The sequence below is a fragment of the Acromyrmex echinatior genome, chromosome 19 (genome assembly GCF_024713525.1).
Source record: "Acromyrmex echinatior isolate Ae372 chromosome 19, ASM2471352v2, whole genome shotgun sequence".
Lineage (NCBI taxonomy): Eukaryota > Metazoa > Arthropoda > Insecta > Hymenoptera > Formicidae > Acromyrmex > Acromyrmex echinatior.
Genome location: NC_141870.1, coordinates 5,835,103 through 5,848,765, shown reverse-complemented (window position 1 = coordinate 5,848,765; position 13,663 = coordinate 5,835,103). Strand labels below are relative to the sequence as shown.

General features: G+C 39.9%; 1 protein-coding gene across 2 annotated transcripts in view; it reads left to right on the top strand.

Annotated features, from left to right (window-relative positions):
• The first annotated feature begins 12,126 nt into the window (after nt 1-12,126).
• Nucleotides 12,127-13,663, top strand: part of toy (paired box 6 protein twin of eyeless) — a 32,842-nt gene continuing 31,305 nt past the window's right edge. The window contains exon 1 of one of the 2 annotated variants that reach the window (XM_011061162.2): nt 12,127-12,539. In XM_011061162.2, the coding sequence (XP_011059464.1) occupies nt 12,527-12,539 (13 nt within the window). In that variant the 5' untranslated portion in view covers nt 12,127-12,526. The remainder of the gene's footprint in view (nt 12,540-13,663) is intronic. The other variant, XM_011061161.2, reaches the window with a different exon arrangement.

Genomic DNA, 13,663 nt, shown 5'->3' with positions numbered 1-13,663 from the left:
TAATAAATTGATGGTGCTTTATACTTATGGGCAAGGTTGGAGTTTATATATTTTTTTTTTTAAATGACAAGTACAGCAGAAGCCGATATCACGTTTATAACAAATCGCTCGATTGCTATCCCCCTTGTTATTATACGTACGTGGCTAAATCAATTACTCGCAAATTGTAATTATTATTCTCCGCGGCGTATCTTTGTCCCGCGTTATTTTTTTTTTGTTCCGATAATCACGTTGCGCCGGTCTCTTTTTGTCGTGGAACGAGACATTTAAAGCCCGCGAGCGCATAATCCATTGTTCACACGGATAATTTTATTAATGTACGTTAATCCGCGTGTTCCATGCGTTCAAATGCCCGTATTGCAGTTCGTTAACTTAATGGCGATTATCAGGATGAAATACAACTCGTAAATGCGCGAGGCGCAATCCGGATAAGCCGAAAGGCAATAAAGAGAAATTGCAAATGCTTCGGATGAAAATGCTGCCAACAATGCGGCCTCGATAGTATTCTATTCGTGTTAAACGTTCGAACAACACCGTTGCGCTTGAAATCGGTTCGATTAAAAATACCGCTAAGCGTCGGTTGTTTTGTGGAATATTCGATATAATAATAGGTCGAACTAAGCGAAGTGTACAAGTATGCAAATGATACTGCGAAAAATCGATACGAAAAAAGATACGGCGAGTATTAGTATATGAAAAGAATGATTTGATTGAAGCATCCAGAAATTTAGATAGACGTAGCTTTGTGAAAATAATTTTGTCGAATCATCAAAATAATTATTTAAAGAATTTAATTAAATTAATGAATAATGTTGCATTATGTAATATTGCAATTGGGATTATTATTAAACTAAATTAATATCAGTCCCTATACAAGTTTTCTTATTGGCACACTCAAAAGAACTGTTTTGCTAAAGTAAAAAATTTAGATAGATACAGATCTACAAATATTTTTGAATCAAAATTATTATGTGAAACGCTCAAACTAATTACTAGAATGCTAAAACTTTTGCACATCTATAAAAATAACTTTGCTGAACTTAAAATAATTACGTGTAAAAAACTGAAACATTATGAACAGAAAGTTTTAGCATTTTAGCAACCAGCTTGAGCGTCCTTAGTTTGCCAATTCAAAACAATTATTTTAGATCTGTATCTCTCTACCTAAAATTTTAGACATTTCAACAAAATTATTCTTTCTGTGATATGTCAATAAAAATACTTGTATATAGGTACTGATTAATTTAATTCTGCACGAAAAAAGAACGATTTTGCTGAATACAGACTCGAAAATAATAATTTTGTTGAAACTTAAACTGGTTGCCATAGAATTACAAAATATTTTTGCAACATTGCTCATTTTTTTAGTTCTTTTCTAACATAATTATTCTAATGATCCAACAAAATTATTTTCAGATCTGTATCTCAGCAAAATTTTAGATCTTTCAACAAAATCATTCTTGTGTGCAAGTAATTATCCGAAATGTCAACGCTGTACATTGTGAGCAAATGCAGCATATGGGATTCGTCGCGTTTCAGAGCCGACTTGATAAATCCAATTGTACGCGGCAGCTAAAGCCGAAAGATACACGAGGACCGTGTCGAAAGACTCGCTACCGAACTTTGACAGCAACTTGCTGCTGCGTGTTTCACGGCTATCAGCCGAGCGCTGCCTAACTGGAGACAATATTAGCGTGGAGGCTACAGCATATAAAGACGTTATTATCCTGACGGCTCTCGTCCACTCTCTCGTGTTCATCGAATAGTATACCATTCCCGAAACTTCGTCAATCGGATCGGAAGGAGGGCGTATAACATTGAAGATTTCTCGAGAAATCCTGCCTCCCGTTCAAACGTAATGTATTTATCTTGTAGACGATGCGAATCAAGTTTTCAAGTGTAACGAATTTAAGCAAAATATTAGTACAAGTGGATAAGCGGTAAAAAAGCTAAGATGTAATTTAAATTTTCCGAGTTTGGCTTATGCCAGGTTCAAAATAAAAACAGACGAGCGAGGAGTATGCTTGACTAACAAATAAAGGGAGAATTTTCTTCGTCGGAGTATTTCTTTATATATTTCTTTTCATTATTAAATAATCTTATTTCCTACCGTCAATATAACAATCTGCCTGTTTATTTCATTTCTGCACTTTCATTCTGTAATTTTTCACCGAATAGACTTCCATTATTGTCCTTTGTTACCTATAATTCTCTCCTTTTCAGAGGACTATTCGCGAATCTCATCAAACTTTCGTTGAATAACTCGCGCGCGTCGACGCGTTCGACATGTTCATCGACTCTCGTCTTCGATTAAGCACGTCTGGCCGATCAATTGCGTCGATCAATCGATCAGATATACGTATTTAGTCGATAGCCAGATCATTTATACTTGATGAATACTTAAATGCTTTTTGACACTCCTTATATATATTTGCGATGGAATATTCGCGAATATTCGCTTTAATCTTAGAAGTTACTTGATACGATACTGTGATGTCTAGCTAGTCTCACAATCTTAAATTGACTTCAGCTTTTTCTCTGGCTACGTTATTGTGCAGAAAGAGAAGAAATTTATTGCAAAAATATATTTAGAACCTTCTTAATCCTTCAATTACTATCATTATAGTGGCTTTTTTGCATCTCGATTCTTTATCAATGTCAAATAGGAATATCCTCATTAATTTCATCAACGTTTGTTTCAACGAAAGAACGCCAGCGTTTTTTATATCTAATAGAATCCGGCGGCCCAGCTGTATACAATGATACAATTCAGTCCTATACAGTGAAATCCTGACAGAAATCTAATACTAGTCAATTCAATACTGATCAATTTATTACCAGAAAAGGAAAGACAATAATTAATTATTTATGTAAAGTACTAAAAGTACTGAACAATCCTTCTTAATATTTAAAATACATTTTATTAATATAATTATTGTCTTCGGTATTGATCGGTATTAGATTTCTATAAGGGTTAAGGATTAAAAGAAAAAACATTTTTCATGGTCTCCAATTTTGTTTACGTCGACGACATAAAGCGATACTGTTTTCTATTTGCACTCGCATATTACTAATGGTAGGGAACAGCGTGGAACAAATCGTATTGTAAAATCAATTTCTCATCGTATAATGCCGCCAACGCGAAGTTATGATTGGTACGAACAATTGGCAGGCGTACATGCTCTTTTCAAATATAAAAAAATAATTGGTAGGCGACGAGATTTTCGCGAGTTCCATACGCTGCGACGAATGATCGAAATAATTTACGCGTCGGCGTCGGCTGGATGCATCCGCGCAACTTTCTCGACGGCTCGCATTGTATCGTCGTTGCGCGCTTTATTTTTTTTTTTTTTTTTGCTACGTTATTTCCCCTGAGCGCGTCGTTAATCGCGTCGATTGCCGCACCAGCGAGAAAGAGCTAGGCACGCAGATAATTGGCACCTAATTGGACCCACCTGTTCCATCCGGCCGGGCAAAGGAATCTCGACTCTCTTACGGTATTTATTTTAAGCGAAGGGGTTGGCCTCTCGATTACCTAACACTTGCGTCAATTTTCTCAACAACGAATCCGGATTTCACAAAGACGTTTCCGCTTTAATCACTTATAGAAATCGTTCCGCCGCGCCGATCGGAAAAAAAACAAAAAAATTGTGCCAATTCCGTTTATCGAAAAAAATTATACTCTCAATAAAGATTTTTATCTTATTTTTATCGCATTTCTACCTTATTCTAAAAGTGCGCTTACATTTCTATACTATGAACATAATTACAGAGCAAAGCGTTTCTTAATCCATACAATCCTTTTGATCTGTTAATTTATTTATCTCTTACAATGTTTTAATTGTAAACTATAATTTTTACAATACCATAAATTACACAATAAATCCCGCAAAATAAGTTATAAAAGAAACCTCATCTTTTTAGTACCTGACCATCAGCAAACGTCATTTACGATTGTCAGATACAAAAATGCATTTGCTCTAATTCCATGTTAATACGCCGTTTCGTGCGACTTGCTTTGTATGCGAAGTAATCGCTTTAAAACGCTCGCTAATTTTCAAAGAAAGAGCAAACGTCGGTTTTTATTCGCGGCCGCCATTATCTCTCATTAGAGTGGATTCTTTTAGCGAAATCCCGTGGCGTTTCTCTTATGTCAACCTGCGCTTGTGTGCGTGCGTGTGTGTGTGTGTGTGTGTGCGCGTGTGCGCGTGTGCGTGTGTGTATGTGGACCGAGAAAACGTGAAAGATAAAATAAAGACAGGGGGATTCGCGCGCGCGAGAAAAGGGGTGCGAGAAGAGGGTTGGACAAAATGTATAATACAATGCTCGCACATGTATGCGATTGCGCGCATGCAGACGGGGGGGGAAAAAATGATAGAATAAAATTGATGGGTTGCCAAAGGTAGATAAATCGGAAGGTGGATTACGACGGCCGTGATGGACACTATGCGTGAAAGCGGCGTCGGGATGTCAAACTCCGACATTCATCCGTGTCAAACCGTTCTTTACCGTGCAAACTACGCATGGAAGCTCGTAAAGAAAATTAACAGAAACCAATAAATTGAATTTTATTCTATTATTCTGAAATATATATAGAAGTGAATAGATGAAGATAATCGATCTGACGGAAAATTATTTCAGACGTAGGTAAATCTTATCTTAAAGGACAGTAACAATTAATCATTGATTATTGGATAGATTGCAGTAGAAAATGATGCACACAATCAGAGATTTAACAGAATTTCAATAAATTTTTATGGAGTAGATATAATAAACGTTGGACATTCAAATGTGGACTACGATAAAACTATGACAGAGTACAAACTACGCTGATCAATACGTTTAAATTAAGGCTGAAAATTCGGCCAGGATAATGAATTACAAAGAGAGTTTGAGCTATTAGCTCTTAATTCTTGGATTCGGTAAAAATATTTTAGTCACACCACCCTGGTGTCGTATTACAAAGGATAATTCTAACGAAAGAAACAAACGGAACAGACAAAGAAGGATAACTGAATCGAAAAGAGAAGGAACGAAACAGCGTTGCAATTACGCATTTTTCTAGACATTCACGCGTGCACTCAGCGACAAACTTACCCCGGTGGCGTGAAAAAATCCGCGCGAAACAGTTGCGGCGGCGATGGCAGGCAGGGAAAGAGTCAAAGAGTCGAGAGACGAGAGTTGTCGGGAGGACGACAGGCGAACAACGACGACGACGACGACGACGTCGGCGACGGCGTTGCGGGCGAGAGTGGCGTCGCGACGCCGGGCGTCGGCGTGTATCTCGCACGCGCCGTGCCTTCCGCGTCGTGCGCCGAAAACAATGGCGTCGTCGGGGTTCTCCGATCCAACGGGGAGCACGGAACACCGCCCACGGCAAGCGCCGCCCCCGTTCGAACGTCCACGTCCAGCAAGAGCGATCGTGGCGAGGCCGGGAAGCGAAGCCTCTTGAGGGCGCCGCGCGGAGTTGAGCGGAGTTGCGCGGAGCGGCACAATTGCGGTTTATCCCCACCGTGGAGGATCGGCGAGCGCGACGGGCCACCGCCACGCCATCGCCGGCCTGGCTCCACCCAGATAGACGCTATGCCGCACTGGTCCTGGCCGAGAAGCCTCCGTTGCCTCGTCAGGGGCAACGTTACCCGGAGGCAAGGCAACTGCCTCGCGCAGGACGAAGGAGCGAGGGAGAGGGAGAACGGGGAGAGAAAAGAATGAGGAACGGAGATGGCGAGAGGCGCGGCAGGAGCGAGCAGGGACGAAGGGAGCCGCACCGACCGTAGGGAGATGGTACGTATGATGTAGGGAACGCGCTTAGGGGTGGGGACACCAAAATCGTGCGGCAGGGATCTCCGCATGCGGGAAGGCAGACTCTGGTGGTCAATCGGGCGCCGCGCACCGCAGCAGCGACGCGTCACTGCACCCCTGTTTTGGGAGTCGGGCACGTGCTTCTTTCCTCTCCACCGACGCCGCGCATCGCATCGCGTTCAACTGCATTCCGGTTGCTCCCAAGCAGCTCATCCGCAGCCAGCCAGGCGCGATAAACGCCGATAAACGCCGATAAACCGCGAGAAGTCGCGAGAAGTCGCGCCCGTGCCCGTACCCGTGCCGGTAGACACGCCACCGGCGAGAACAAGTGTCAAGATAGCTCCTGGATATTCTTGCCTCTCTTCTAACACCGTGTTGACGAAAGACGGCGTATTGACTACGTCGTTTGCGCCCACGTCGCTCCGACACATAATATAATCTCGCGAGTATTCCCAACGCTGACACGGTCCTGAGAACGTGTCCCGGTCTCGGATCCGTCGACATCAACGGTGTCGCGCTAAATCGAAAGTTGACATCGACGTCCCGCGTTAATTGTCAAATAGTGTGGCGGGGAGTCCCTCACGTGGCGAGATTCGATGTACTGATCTGTATCGATGTTAAACTGTGCGATTGTAGTGTGCGATTGTCAGTGAGATCGAGCAGTTGATGATCGCGGCGTACTCACTCACATTCATCGGCAGCTGATTTCTTCAAGTTTCTTACCTCTCACCGGCGAAATTGAGGCGCGTATAAGCTTGCGATCAACGAAAGCCGTGCCAAGAAAAGTGCTGTAAGCGGACGGAGCAACGCCATCGAGGATTGCTTTAGTTTCAGCTGGTGGCTGGATCCGGCCTGACCACGGCCATTCTCGACACGGTATGTTCGCATTCAAGTTTTGCATTCAAAAGAATCGCTCAACGGGACGTCGAATGATTTAGTCGACTGTCGAACTAGTTAGAGAGAATCTTGCTTACATATGTGACATATCTGTCCTAAATACATGTAAAGAATAGATTTTCTAGCTTATTTATAACAGTTACCTATAATAACCTATTACCAAGTAGTACCTGTTTAGCTTAGAGTTTAGATCTATATTAGAGAGATCTATAAAGTTTCAGTTAATCTTTAGTTATAATTAATCACCGTGTAATTAATCACTTTGAAAAAACCGACAGGTTAGGATATTGCCTATAGTGCGATATTTTCTTAACACACTGTCATTATATTATTATTGTAAAAGATTAGAGAATGACTGTCGATACTTTTTATTCAAAATATATACATTATTCTTGTTTCTAATGATATTTCTTCTCATTTTTCAAACAATATAATTCAAATAGCTATCGAATCTCAATCTACTTAATATTTGCCAGTTGATCAGTGTAAAGCTAAGGATTCAGTTTTTTTTTAGAGAAAGAAATAAAGAAAAAGAGTTAAATCAGTAATCTTAATAATACTTGATTTTTTTAATATAAAATTAATCAGAGGTTTGAATATATTTTCAAGAACATTATGAATTTATTAAATTGCTAGCATGAGATATAGATATTAATGTTTATTCCATGTATTTTTGTAATATTTTATATAATTATTATTTGATTAGACACAAAAAAAATTTAATAACGTGTAACGCGCGAAAGTCTTTGAAAAATGTTTACTGCAAAATTATACGTAGATTCTGTTTTATATATTTTCGCAAAACGCGGTACATTTAAAGAATTATAAACTTTTATTCAATATTTGATTTTTCATATAAAAATAATCAAAAATTTTAAGTAATACATGATGTAGAAATTTGAATTTAAGAACATTACGAATTTAATAAATATTTTGTCAATTTAAATCAAAGCATTTCTTTCTAATTTATCAAATTATGAGATGCTTATTCCTGTAATAAGAGAAAATATCTCGTCTAGAACTGATAGAGGAGGAAATTTTCCTTGCGAGAGATCATCTTCTACTATCTATAGGAAACTGTAATAAACTGAAATAGATGTAATAACTTGGCCGCGCGGCGCAGGGCGACGCGGGGCGTCGCGACGCGACGCGACGGTTAGCTACAAATTGCGCGTGGCACAATGGCGTTGTTAACGCCCGAGTACCTCATTATGATCGCGAAAAAAGCTGTCGATTACAAGCGGAATGCATCGGGCTTATTTAACGAAAGTGCGCGAAGCATTATCGCGATGCCTTTTATTGCAACTTTGATTTTCTAACGCGCAACATTCTATTCACATTTCAATCTCGTTCTATTCGATTTGTATTTGAAGTCGTATAAAGTTGATGATGAAACTTGTGCGATGGCTACATTTTATAGATAGAGTAAAAAAGATGAAAAAGAGTCTCATTGAACTTCTTTTTATTACAATTGTGATTACATTCTACATGTTTATTGTATAAGTAAAATATTCACAAGTTGAATAGATGATAACTATCTTATTTAGAAATAAGTTTCACCATTGTAATTTTAATATTTCTTCTGTTTTCTGCGCTGGTAATTATTTATTTTCCAATTTCAACGAGATAGAAAAAAACGATAGTTAAAGAAAAAGAAGGAATATATGTGTGTATATTGCAACGTTCTTATTATCTCTTTGGTAAGCGGCGTCTGTAAAGGGACATTATGAAAGGAACGCTAAATTACTTTTCATCAAAAATGCTTTTATATAGCTGTAGAAACCGTATTTTACAATGTTTGAACTTTTCTGCATCGTTTCAGCTTGCATGTTTATTCGCGAAGCAGACGATAGTCGCCATTATTTTTAGAAGAAGGGAGAAACGAACACGCTTTGCTCATTGAAAGTGATACAATCTCGGAAAATAACAGATGTCTCCTCGAGTGCTTAACAAAGAAAGCGTACCTCGGAGATTTCGTGAAAAGCCCTTTGTCATGCCCGAAGCGCGTTGGCGGTGAAAGGAAAAAAGAACAGGGCGGAGAAAAATCTTAGCCTCAATTATTTACTAATTCTACGACTCTCTCTCTCTCTCTCTCTCTCTCCCTCTAAGCTATTCCGTTAAATTGATTCATGTCTGTAAAATAATGAAAGTGAAAATTTATGCAGAAAAAAATCAAATCGTATTGTTTAATACATAAAAATTGAGCGATATTACTCATCGGGGCACGACGGTGTGCGTCGGAGAATTAAAAACGATTAACTCGCGTATCCGATTCGAATTAGCACGACGTAGTGAGTACGCGCGCTCGCAGTTTACTGCTGGCGTCCTAATTGGCGTAAATTAATGCATCGTGTTTAAACTTCCGCCTTTCGCGCTCGACGAGATGCAGGTCGCCTGTGAGATATTCCGCTTTTGTGTGACGAGAAGGTAGCGCGCGAGGAGTCGCATCGTTTCAACGAGACTAAACGCAGCTCGTTCCTCAGATCCCTGTCGCGTTCTGCACGCCGCCTCGGTTGTCCGGATAGCTTTGAGGCAGTAAATTTCGTTGGTATTTCATTCCACGCTCTGCTACCTGAAAATTCTTAAATGCTTGCGTTCAAGTAGTCTACCGTTTTCATGTCTCCTCGCGCTTTTTATTAATTCAATCCCGTCAGCACGATTGTAATCGATCTTCGTTTTTGACAGGGAATATCATCGATACAAGAGAGCTAGAACAATTGATATCGGATCGTATTTTATTGAAACGTTTAGAAACACAGATTTATTTAAATTATATTTATGTCACAAATGTGTTCATTAAAGCTTACGGTAAAGTCTACTTATAGATATAAATTATTCATTATCGTATAAAATACAAGTACAGTTTATAATACTAGAATATATATACTTTTGCAGATCTATCTGTTTTCATTCCATCGCCAAAGTGACGTAGATCCGCCACCGCGGGGAAATGTTTTCTATAAAATCGCAAGTTGCAAGATATAAAGTATTAACGATTAAATTATTTATCCCTCCGTCAGTCGCGCGAAATCGCGTTTTGACAGCGTAGATCCAATCCAGTAGAGATCTCACAACAATATAGTGGGAGATCGCGAACTCACTCTCTCTCTCTCTCTCTCTCTCTCTCTCGCTATCGCTTGGAGAAGCAGAGTCTCGAGAGTGAGTCGCGAGGAGAGTAGGAGACGCGGAATGATCTCGCGGCCGAGCACGTTTAACGACCCTTGGCTCGCCGCTTTACAGCTTGCACTTTTCGATCCGGCGCGGCCGGCCGCGCGGGTATTGATGTCCCCCGCTTTGCCGTCGGCCGTCGTGACGTTACCGCGACCGGGCTTGAAAGGAGCTAATGATCTACGAGTCTCGCCGAATGACAATTAACGCTCGTCCCGACGCACGCCGGCGTGTGATGATTAACCGTGATGAGATGAGGGGCACGCCGGAATGCGCATAGACTCTCGCGGCCCCGGCCGCTTCGCGCGCACACGTCGGATTTCATTTCTCGATCATCAAGGCTCTCGATCGAGAAGGCGTTACGGCAGGTGTTCGATAGTGCGACGGTGATTAGATGATTTCTCGTCGTACGTCGTACGTCGATGATTCCCATGATTTCGTTCTGAAAATAACTTTCGCTTTTTTTTTATTGAATCATTTGCACACGCGTGCTAATTATTCCTTTCTTATGGAGGATGTTGTTTAATTATCAGGGATCTTTGATAAATAGAAGATAGATATATGTCAATTGTGTATATATGTATTGTTAGGAATGGTTCATTTTTTATGTACATGTATAATCTTCTGTGAATTGCAGTTTTAAAAATAGAATAACCACTGATAAGTATGCATTGTTTCAAAGTCAACATATATTTCAGAACGTAATAATTTTGCACGTTTACTATTTACGAATACAGTGATTTATTGCTACGGAATATGAAATATTGCACAACGTATCAATATCTAAAATTTATTCACGTAATTGTTAAGTCACCTTTGTAACAACACTGCAAATTCAAGGATAAAAATTGCGTTTCTTTTTTTTTTATTTTTTATTTTTTTTTTTTTAAAGAAATCGAATTGAAATTCAGTTGACGAAATTTTCAGACTATAATGATTTTCTAATTACATCGATTTTGTAATAACGCGATGCAGATTTCCCTCTAGTAGTATTTCTTCCGTGTTGTATGTATAATTTTCGATTTGTTGTCACGGTGCGCAAAGTAATACGAACAAATTTATGCGGGATGTAATCAGCCTTGGAAAAATTCGGAAATTTACCGCCGACACGGCAATGTTTATTATTTACCGGGGCGTTATTTATTTTTTGGCGCACTTTGAAATTTGCTTTTGGCGAACCAGTTTCGACGGCGCCAATATTTACCGCGCTTCGCGGGCGATAATCCCCCGAATTATGTTCTTTGAAGCCGCGTTATTTACGCGCGCGGAAGGCCGTATGCAACGCGCCGCGTCGCGCCGCGCCGCGCCGCGCCGAATCGCGCCGAATCGCACTGCGGGAAGGTATAGGGATCAATTGAATTTTCGTAAATTGCCGTGAATTTATAAAATTATTGTGAAACGTATGTAAAATTATTTCGTCCATTGCGCGCCAGCGTTCGTAAATCGTTAACACCAGGCTCGTTGTTCTCCGCGCCGCGCCGTCGGCTACGCGAGCCGCCCGCGCCGTCGTTGGCTCGTTTGGCCGTGTTTTTTTTTCTCGCGTATCGTCAAGTAAAAATTTCGCAATACGATTAAGAACGACGCAAAATTGTAAATCGAAACGTGCTCGCGTCTGTTAATAATCCACGCTCTCGATACGTTACATCGTTACGCCCGAAATTGGTTTTTGATCGCGCTCCGTGCTAAATAATCATCGCGCAGCGATATATTCCCTGCGAGAGTTACGGCATTATCGGCGATATTATCCAGCTCCGATAATACGGTATCCGCGTTATACCATGTTATACGAATTTTAACATGTTTACGATCAACATGTCTTTTTTGTGAAAATAATGGTCGATGTTTTTATTTTTCCAAATATAGTACAGATAGAGAGCGAGAGGGAGGAGGAGAGAGAGAGAGAGAAAATATGTTATTTCTTTTTCTCTCAAAGTTTTCTCTTTTGAAAGATATTATTATATTACCGTACTGATATATATACAATTATAAAGACATTGTAATAGGTACGTAGATTGCGTTTACTTTTTAAGAAAAGTAAAGTGTAAAAACTTCCTTTGTGAAGAAAGTTGTATATATAAAAAGTATAATACATATTGAACAGGCTCGTTGAAATAAGCACATCGATTATAAGATTTCCAGCTTTATTTTTGTCACGTTAACGTGACGCAATTGCACCTATTAAAAAATGAATGATACATAGTATTATTTAATCGATACTCAATACTCTTTCACTTTATACGACATTTCGCTCTTCCTCTTTCCGAGCGGATTAGGCACTCTTAGGCGCGAAGGCGTCTAATTGAAAGGTGTCAAATCGCAGAGGAGCTAACCGAGCCATTTCGAATGATTTTAGCATTGTGTTAGCGTGGCCGGAGGTGGCGGCGGTGGAGACGGCGGCGGCGGCGGCGGCGGAGGCGGCGGCAGCGGCAGTGGCGGCGGAGGCGGCAGTGGCGGTCGGCTGAGCCTGCACCTTCGTCCTTGCGGAGGTAGCGGTGGCGGCGGCATCGCCGAAAGTGACAGCGCTCCGGAATACCCGCCGAGCGCTGCGGCAGTGCGGAGCAGGGAAGCGGCGGCGGCGGCGCTGCACGCGGCAAGAACCCTGTTGGGCGCGGGGGTGGCCAACCCTTGCTCGCCCACCCCCGAGCCGCCCTTTTGGAAGATGCCGCACAAAGGTCGGTGCAAGAATCAGTTCATCATTTACTTTTATTTACGCGGATCACTGTGAGAAAACGAGGTGTTTGGCGATTGACCGGAATAGCATTGACGCCGCAGGTACCCGATAATCGGTAAACAAATGGCTGATTTTTTTTATATTCACTCAGCAAATGAGAACTACTGACAAAAATTCCTTCGTCGATGGATGGAATCATTTGCGAGAACTATAATTGATTTGTTCTGCGAGAAAACTAATTAATTACCGAATACTTTGTTTAAATAAAGATGTGGGAAACTCTTTTATGGTACGAAGTATTATAAGAGTAAGTCACTATCTCAAGAATAATTTTTCAATTTTAATTGGAGAAGTAACTATAGTTAAGTACGAAATAAAGTAAATAGATCAGAACAATTTTATTGCATTCAACCGAACAACGCATGGCAGAGAAAAATTTGACTCTTTTTATAAATTTTTGGACTGTCGTGCGTTTCCACGAGTTCTTTAATTATAGTGGTTTCTTGAGAAACAATCTGACTGTTACTTGATGGTTAGAGTAAAACGGAATTTCAGTAATTAATCCATGTAAGTTTATTAACTCGCAAGTATGCGTATCTTACAGTCCTAATTAAGTAATCAAGAATCAGTTGCGCTCAGAACTCTCACTAACTCTAAAAATATTTAAGATGATATATAAAAAATAAGATGATATTCAAAAATAAGAGAATTAAGATGGTATATATAAACAAAGATAAAAAATAACATAAGATCTTTCCAAAACTTTTCACTGAAATCGTTAAGAATTACATTGTTTAGACATATTAAATATTCAAGATGTTAAAAATATTAAGTATTAAAGATAGTAATGTCATGTTTAACCCTCCAGAGTTGACATCAAAACCTGTAACACAATTACTGGCACTAAGTCTGTGAAATCCACATTTAATATGTCAGTTTCTTATTTCAAACGTATCTAATTAAAAAAAAACGTGATTTTTGTTGAATCTCTCTCTCTCTCTCTCTCTCATACTATAAATTAATTAGATGAAAATTATCCTATCATCAAAAGTAAATTAATTTAATTTTTTATAAAAAATTGTTACAACTTAAAAAAGGTAGTTTAAAAAAAATCGTCACAACTAA